General features: G+C 46.4%; 1 protein-coding gene across 6 annotated transcripts in view; it reads left to right on the forward strand.

The window, feature by feature from the left end:
- The window catches only part of PAFAH2 (platelet activating factor acetylhydrolase 2), a 38213-nt gene extending 33945 nt beyond the window's left edge, over window positions 1-4268 (forward strand). For all 6 annotated transcript variants that reach the window (XM_063784450.1, XM_001137564.6, XM_016956664.4 and 3 more), the window contains one exon: window positions 1937-4268. In XM_063784450.1, the coding sequence (XP_063640520.1) occupies window positions 1937-2031 (95 nt within the window). In that variant the 3' untranslated portion in view covers window positions 2032-4268. The remainder of the gene's footprint in view (window positions 1-1936) is intronic.
- The last annotated feature ends 4873 nt before the right edge of the window (window positions 4269-9141 follow it).

The following is a 9141-nucleotide window of genomic DNA, read 5'->3' on the forward strand; positions in this document are numbered from 1 at the left end:
CCTGCTGCTCTTCCCTTGGCTCACTTCACTCTCACCACATGAGCCTCGAACGCGCCAGGCACACTGCAGCCTTAGGGCCTTTGCACTGCTCCTCCCTCTGTCTAGAACATTCCTCTCAGATAGTCTCGTGGCACACTCCCACTTCCTTCAAGCCTGGCCTCAAATCTCACCTTCTCAGTGAGGCCCACCCTGACCACCCTTTTTAAAACATTGGGCTGGCCAGGCACCGTGGCTCACGCCTGTAATCCCAACACTTTGGGAGGCCGAGGCGGGCGGATCACAAGGTCAAGAGATCGAGACCGTCCTGGCCGACATGGTGAAACCTCGTCTCTACTAAAAATACAAAATTAGCTGGGTGTGGTGGTGCATGCCTGTAGTCCCAGCTACTTAGGAGGCTGAGGCAGGAGAATCACTTGAACCTGGAAGGCAGAGGTTGCGTTGAGCCGAGATTGAGCCACTGCACTCCAGCCTGGTGACAGAGCAAGACTCCATCTCAAAGAAAAAAAAAACAAACAAAAAACATTGGGTCCTTCCTTTCTCCCTTCACTCCAACCCCTGGCCACCACCAGTGCTTCCCTTAACGGGCTCTATTTTTTTTCCATGGCACCTCTCCCCTTTTCACATCCTATATAGTTATTATGTTTATTGTTTGTCTCTGCCACTAGATGATGAGCTCTGTGAGGTCAGCAGTTTCCATCTGTTTTGTTTGTGGATATATTTTTAGCTCAAAGAACAGAGTGTGGCACATAGTGGATGTGCTTATTGTTTTTTGAATTAATGACTATGTAGTACTTATACATTGAGGACCTATTCCGTGCCAGGTTCCTGGCAGGGCACTGGGAATCCAAAAATGCATGAGAGTGGTCCCTGCCTTCTGTCCCAGAGTCTGTTTGTTTTGAGGAAGGACACCATTCACCTGCTTAGCTTGCCCTGCTCCCTCAGCCTGAGGGCTTGGACCCTTTGTGCCTGTTCTTGCCGTGTAGTTACCCCTATTGGCTGTGAGCTCAGGGCCCCTTCTTGAGTCATTCCTGGAGTTACGCTGCTCCGTGATGTTGCTGTCCTCTTGCTCCTGCCCTTCACTGAAGTGGTCCTGGATTTGCACCCACAGGCTGAGCTGTCAGATACTGCTTTTTGCCTAGTAACCTCCTTGAGCCTGGAACTAGACTTTTCATTTTCTCAGCCTTTTTTTTTTTTTTTTCTGAAACATGGTCTTGCTGTTGCCCAGGTTGGAGTGCAGTGGCATTATCACAGCTCACTGCCGCCAACTCCTTGCCTCAAGCAATCCTCCAGTCTTGGCCTCCTGAGTAGGTAGGACTTCAGGCACACACCACCATACCTAGCTAATTTCTTAATTTTTTTGTAGAGTTGAGGTCTTGCTACGTTGCCCAGGCTGGTCTAGGAACTCCTAGCCTCAAGTGATCCTCTTGCCTCAGCCTCCCAAAGCACTAGGGTTACAGGCATAAGCCACCATGCCCAGCCCTCTCTGCCTTTCTGACCTGGATTTGAATTCTGTCTCTACCACTTAATAGCTCTAATGACCTTGGGCAACTCAGGTAGCTTCCCTGATCCTCAGTTTCCTGAATTACATAATAAGACTAGTAGTAATACTTAGTTCATAGGGATATGGTGAAAATTAAATGAAACCATGAATGTAAAGCATTTAGTACAATCCTTAGAATGAATTCTCCATCAATAAATGTTACCCTCTGTTATTATTATTGTTATTGAATTGTTATGGATTATGTAAGTCATTTATAAAGGCACTGAATAAATGATAGTTATCGTTACCGCCACCACCACACAACCCCACCAAAACCAGTCCTTTTGGTATCCCAGGCGCTCCTCTCTCTAGGATGACCCCTTCAATGCATGTCAGCTACTCTTTGACCAAACCTCACAATGATTTGCCTAATGTTCCTGTTTTTTTCCTTTTCAGACCTGAAAGAAGACTATAATCAATGGAACAACCTTATTGAAGGCATTGGACCGTCGCTCACCCCAGGGGCCCCCCACCATCTGTCCAGCCTGTAGGCACAACTGGCCATTTGTAAAGTCACTTCAGCCAAGTTTTCATTTGGGAGCTACCCAAGGGCACCCATGAGCTCCTATCAAGAAGTGATCAACGTGACCCCTTTTCACAGATTGAAAGGTGTAATCACACTGCTGCTTGGATAACTGGGTACTTTGATCTTAGATTTGATCTTAAAATCACTTTGGGACTGGGATGCCTTGCTGATTGACAAACAGACTTTCTGGGACCTTGATGGAGTGGGGAACAAGCAGTAGAGTGGGACTGGGGGAGACCCAGGCCCCGGGCTGAGCACTGTGAGGCCTGGAGGTGAAGACTCAGCCCAGCGAGCTCATTCCCTTACCCCCGGCCAGTGCTGCTGCTTCAGTGGAAGAGATGAAGCCAAAGGATAGAATGAAAATCCCTACCTTCAGAGACTCTAGCCCAGCCCAACACCATCTCTTCCTACCTCTCAGCCTTCTCCCTCCCCAGGGCCACTTGTTGAAGTCTGAGCACTTTATGTAAATTTCTAGGTGTGAGCCGTGATCACATTTTCTATTTATTTCCAAGTCTTCTCATTGTATGGAACATAGTACTACTTATACTTACAGTAGTAAGTTATACTTGTGAGCCCACAGAGTGGCAGACAGCATGCCTCTCACAGCACAGGGAGAAAAACTGAGGTACAAAGAGGTACCTCAGAAGCTCTGGATGTCTTTGGGGGTTTTGCTAAGTGTATCTTGATAGGAAACAACACAAGCAGGTTGAGATGGGGAAGATGACAGAACAACAGTGTTAAATGGCCATTTGCACAGGCCTTTGCCACAACAGAGAAGTAGTTTGGTCAGCTAAAACTCAGCTGCAGCCTGGACAGTAGAGCGAGACCCCATCTTAAAAGTAAAGAAGGCTGGGCGTGGTGGCTCATGCCTGTAATCCCAGCACTTTGGGAGGCCAAGGCAGGCAGATCACTTAAGGCCAGGAGTTCAAGACCACCTGGCCAACATGGTGAAACCCCGTCTCTACTAAAAATACAAAAAATTAGCCTGGCGTAATGGCAGGCGCCCGTAATCCCAGCTATTCAGGAGGCTGAAGCAGAAGAATCACTTGAACCTAGGAGGCGGAGGTTGCAGTGAGTCAAGATCGCGCCACTGCACTCCAGCCTGGGTGACAGAGCAAGACTCTGTCTTAAAAAAAAAAAAAAAAGAAAGAAAGAAAAAGAAAAATTTAAAATAAATAAAATTTAAAAACGCAGAAGACCACTCCCAGAGAGGCCTAGGAGTACCTTGGTCATTTTTTCTTGCCTCAAATATTATAAACCTCCAACTTGCTCAGAATCAGGGTGCTTTTATTGTCTGTTTTCTGGCTCTGAGGCCCTTGCCCCAAATTTAAGTCAGATACAGACTGAATTTCCATTCTGTTCCGTTTATAATATGAATGATATTAATACTCTTGTTTGCTTAATGTTATGTTGGAATTTTCTGTTTAATCTGCAGTAGAGCAAGATGGAGAGCCATCTGGAATTGACTTCCTTCTGTCTTTCTTCTGTGTTCACTTACTACTTGGGCCCATGTGGGAAAAAAAACTTTAAAAGGAAGGAAGTCTTCTTAGGGATCCAGTTCAAAGCTATTTGGGGGCATCAAACTGAAACTCTCTTCTCCACTACTCAAGACTTCGTGCCTCAGTCCAAGTAGGTGAGAGCAAAAGGGAAATGCATCTCTACACAATGGCCCATGGTCAGGGCCACCAGAGCAAGCTGGGCCTAGATCTCCACCTGTCAATGACTGGCCATTCTAAGAGGTGAAACAGCAGATCGTTGAGGCTGTGAGGGAGGATCTTTGAATTCCCATGAGACATAGCATAAGAAGGGTATCATTAAAGCCCTGGGCTCTAAAGTTACAGAGCCTGGTTTTGAGTCCTGGCTCCACCACTGCCAACTGGGTAAATTTGAGCAAATGGTATTCTCTTTCTTATCTCAGCTCCTGTGTTTCTAAAATGAGGGTCTGCGTTATGAATAGTTAGGAGGATTAAGTGAGAGGATGTATAACCCATGGGTTACTTAAAAGTATATTTCCTACCTTCCAAACATGAGATTTTTCTAGTTATAGTTTTTCTTTTCTAGCTTGATTGCTTTGTGGTCAGAGAAAATGACCCATATGGTTTCCATCCTTCAAAATTTGTTGAAACTTGGTTGTTGGCCTAGTATGAGATCAATGTTGTAAATGTGCCATGTATGCTTAAAAAGACTATATATTCTGAAGAAGTTGTTGGCTTGCTCTTTTACTCAAGAACACATCATAGATTTCTGTCTTTTTTTTTTTGAGATGCAGTCTCACTCTGTCACCCAGACTGGAGTGCAGTAGCATGATCTCGGCTTACTGCAACCTTCGCCTCCCAGATTCAAGCAATTCTCCTGTCTCAGCCTTCTGAGAAGCTGGGACTACAAGTGCATGCCACCACACCCAGCTAATTTTTGTATTTTTTTAGTAGAGATGGGGTTTCACCATATTGGTCAGGCTGGTCGCAAACTCCTGACCTCAGATGATCCACCTGCCTCGGCCTCCCAAAGGGCTGGGATTACAGGCATGAGCCACTGTGCCGAGCCCATAGATTTCCTTCTATGAGAGCACAGACAGATATATAATGGGGCCTTCCAACTACCACATGGGCACCAGAGACCCTCAGCACTTGCAGAACCAGCCGTAGGCCAATCCTGAGCATACGCCACCCTTGTGCTGGTTCCACAAATGCTGAGAGGCCGGTTCTGGCAGTAGCAGCACGTGAGACCCAGCTTCTACCTTAGCTCCATAAATAATGCAGATAAATTTTACAAAACCATGAACAAGAGACCTGGAGCCTCCCTCGTGAAGGGAGTGTTCCAGAAACTAGATCCCTTTCCTTCATTCATGTTTTGGTAATCACTCATTTATCCAGCAAACACTAGAGTATGTGAATTTTCCATATAATTGAAAATTATCCTAGAGGCAGCAAAATGTAATATTGATTATTTTGAATGGTAATCTACCAAAAAGATAACACACACACTTTTTAATCAAAGTGAGCTGACCTCATTCAACCTTTTAGGATGTTCCAGTCAGGATAGACTAGGTTGTATGGTGGTAACAGGCAATCCCAAAAGCAACAAAAGTTTATTTCTTGCCCATGCCACTTGTGCTCTTTGATCGACTGCAGGCTCCGCTCTGCATCATTTTTATCCTCACTCTAGGATCCAGGCTGGTAGAGCTGCCATTATCAGAAAGTGTTGCTGTTCACCATGGTGGAACAGGAAGAAAGCCTGATGAATCACCCGCTAGCTCTGAGAGCTTCTGCCCGGGAGTGACTCTCGTTATTTCTATTCATGTGTCATAAGCCAAAGCACGTCCTGTGGCCATTCCTAACATCCCAAGAGAGCCAAAATATTTGTGACCAGGTCTCATGTCAGAGAAGTGGTGCCCTCTGATCTAGGAAGGTGCAGAAAGCTGTTTGGCTTGCATGGGGTTGCCCCCTGTGCTGCGTTGCTGTTCAGAGTTGGTGTTGTCTCATTTGTGGTCAGGCTGCAACCATCGCTCTTCAACGCACCAGCCCCTAGCAGCCCTCCCTGGCCACTTCAAGTTTATGACTTTCGATGTGCAATGGACTGATAAATCAGCCACATTATTTAAAACTCTGTCCTAAGGGAAAACAAGGCAGTCAGTGAGTGAGGGTTTTAGGGACTCCCTTGCAGCTAAAGTATGTCACCTTTAGCGCATAGGCTTCATAATCCTCTGACTGCTCCAGAAGGGGTATCACAAGGCCTTTGGTCTCTCATTCTGGTTTTTGGTTAGCTTCCAGGGGCCTGAAGGATACTTCATAAATGGCCTTTAGATAAGCAAGGAAATCCTGATGATAACTGACATGTGCCGATAAATTGCATCCTAGTGAATCTTTTCCAGAAAGAGGATGTCTTGGGTTTATTTTCTTTTTTTTTTTTTTTTTAGTAGAGGCGGGGTTTCACTGTGTTAGCCAGGATGGTCTCGATCTCCTGACCTCGTGATCCACCCGCCTCGGCCTCCCAAAGTGCTGGGATTACAGGCGTGAGCCACCGTGCCCAGCCTGTCTTGGGTTTATTTGGCATCTTCTCATTCCCCATCCCGCTGCAAGACTCTGTGCCTATGGAGGCCTCCTAGTGGTATAATGTGAAGTTTCTGTGCATGGGATGGTAAGTCAGTTAGGAAGGAAGGTAAGTAAATATCCCTTCCACTTCCTGGACTTAACAGACTAAGGCTGGTTGGATTCTTGCTGTGTCCCTAATGCAATCCCCGAGCCCCTTTCCACTGTGCATTCTGACACAGCTGCCCCTCTTGTCCTTCCTCAAAAATTCTATTGGGCTCTTGAAATGTCAAATGATGGATTCCAACTCCCTGTCTTGACCTTGTGGGGACCTTCATCTACCCCCTTTTTTTCTGGAGCACCACTTATCCCTAGGCTCACAAAGTGACAGAGGGACAGGAGAGGCCATACTGTATGTTTGGGACTCATCCTCATTAGGAAGCTCACTTTCTATCCCATCATAGCCAGGTGCAGAGGGCAGCTGTCCCTGGCCATAGCTGCAGGGCACAGTGACAATGAGGGTGCTGAGGATGATTGTCGCTGTGTGTCAGGACTGTGCTCTGGGCTGACATGCATCATTTCACTTACTTCTCACGGTAACCCCACCAGCTCAGGTGGCATTGGCCTCATTTTATGTAGGAGGAAACAGAGGCTTCAAGAAGTGATTTCATCAGGCTCTCAGCAAGAATTTGGCAAAGCTGGGACATAGGCATCAAAGTTTGAGGGTTTTTTTTTTTGAGACGGAGTTTTGCTCTTGTTGCCCAGGCTGGAGTGCAATGGCACGATCTCGGCTCACTGCAACCTCTGCCTTCAGGGTTCAAGCGATTCTCCTGCCTCAGCCTCCAGAGTTGCTGGGATTATAGGCATGTGCCACCACGCCCAGCTAATTTTTGTATTTTTACTAGAGATGGGGTTTCACCATGTTGGTCAGGCTGGTCTTGAACTCCTGACCTCAGGGGATCCACCCACCTCGGCCTCCCAGAGTGCTGGGATTACAGCCATGAGCCACCGTGCCCAGCCAAGGGTTTTTGTTTTGTTTTGTTTTCTTGAGATGGTCTCCTGTCACCCAGGCTGGAGCGCAGTGGCACGATCACAGCTCACTGCAGCCTCGACCTCCCAGCCTTAATCCATCTGCCTGCCTCAGCCTCCTGAGTAGCTGGGACCGCAAGCGCACACCACCATGCCCAGCTAATAAAATCTGAGCTCTTAATTACTGTGCTGTTAACCCTAATATACATACTTGGCTTTGCAGTTTCTCCCATTTCTTCAAACTCTCAGGATATAGGGAATGTATTAATCTCATGATCAATTAACTAAAAAATACCAAAATCTTCAGCAACTTCTGCGTGACCTGTGTTGAGTTTCAGTGATATCCTCAGCATTATTGAGAAATGGGTTGAGGGAGAAAAACAGCTTCACCAGAAACTGGGTCAGGTACTTGATTAATGGGTGGGGTGTGGGGTGTTGTTTGTTTTTTGTTTGTTTTTGAGACAGTGTCACTCTGTTACCCAGGCTGGAGTGCAGTGGCATGATCACTGCTCACTGTACCCTCAACCTCCCAGCCTTAAGCAATCCTCCCACCTCAGCCTTCCAAGTAGCTGGGACTACAGATACATATCACCACACCCGGCTAATTTTTTGTTTATTTTTTGTAAAGACAGTGGTCTGTCTGTGTTGCCAGGGCTGGTCTCAAACTCTTGGGCTCCAATGATCCTCCTGCCTCAGCCTCCCAGCCTCAGGCTGGGGTTGCAGGTGTGAGCAGTTCAGGGACTAAGAACACAGTCTTTGAAATCAGACAGCTCCAACACTATTAGCCCTGTGACTTTATGCTAACTCATTCACTTCTATGGCCTTTAATGTTCTTATTTGTGAAATGGGGATTCTAATAGTATTTAACTCATAAGGTGGTTGTGATAATTAAATGAAATAATGCATGTAAAGCACTTAACATGGTGGCTAGATTAAGGACTTAATAAACATTAGCTATTACCAGTCTTGTTTCATTTGGGCCTCCTTACATAGCTGTAAGGTTAGGTACAATGGGCCCTTGAACTAAATGGCCCCAATGATCTTGGTCTAAGTGCTTTTTTTCTTTTTCTTTCTTTTTTTCTTTTTTTCTTTCTTTCTTTCTTTCCTTCCTTCCTTCCTTCCTTCTTTCCTTTCCTTTCACTCTTTTCCTTCCTTCCTTCCTCCTTCTTCCTTCCCTCCTTCCTTCCTTTTTCTCTTTCTCTTTTTCTCCTTTCTCTTTCTTTCCCTCCCTCTTCCCTTCCTCCCTCCCTCCCTCCCTCTCTTCCTTCCTTCCTTCCTTCCTTTCTTCCTTCCTTTCTTCCTTCCTTCCTTCCTTCTTGTCTGAGTCTTGCTGTCACCCAGGCTGGAGTGCAGTAGTGGGTTCACAGCTCACTGAAGCCTTGAATTCCCAGGCTCAAGCTATCCTCCTGCCTCAGTCTCCCGAGTAGCTGGGATTACAGGCATGCACCACCATGCTTGGCTAATTAAAAAACATTTTTTTTTTGTAAAAACAGGGTCTCCCTATGTTGCCCAAGCTGGTCTCAAACTCTTAGGATAAGTGATCCTCCCACTGCAGCCTCCCAAAGTGCTAGGATTACAGGCGTGAGCCTCCATGCCTGACCATTGGTCTAAATTGTTATTCCAGCTTCTACAGTCTCACGGTTACCTTCCTCGAGTGGACCCTCCTAACTGCCAGCCACCTACTACCATTGTGTCCTCATGTCAGGGTGGAGCTAGGTGGAGAGACAGTTTCCCATTCTCTTTGCTCTGCTATCCCTGCTCCTCACATGAAAAATCAAAATCCCCACCCTAGTTCTAGCCTTGCTTGCTTTTCCACCTGGAAGAGTCCACACTCTTAGGTTCTGGTTTGGGTTTTAATTTCACAACAGATCATCCAAACACATCTATGCCTCAGCTGCAAATTGAAGATCCTAAAATGTCAAAAGGGAGAAACAGATCTGTGGAGAGGTTGGCCAAAGGGAGGAGCTGGGGGCAGGGGCTTTGTAGCAGAGGCTAGTTGTCTTAATTTTTGTCTGCTG

Source organism: Pan troglodytes, chromosome 1 (assembly GCF_028858775.2).
Source record: "Pan troglodytes isolate AG18354 chromosome 1, NHGRI_mPanTro3-v2.0_pri, whole genome shotgun sequence".
Classification (NCBI taxonomy): domain Eukaryota; kingdom Metazoa; phylum Chordata; class Mammalia; order Primates; family Hominidae; genus Pan; species Pan troglodytes.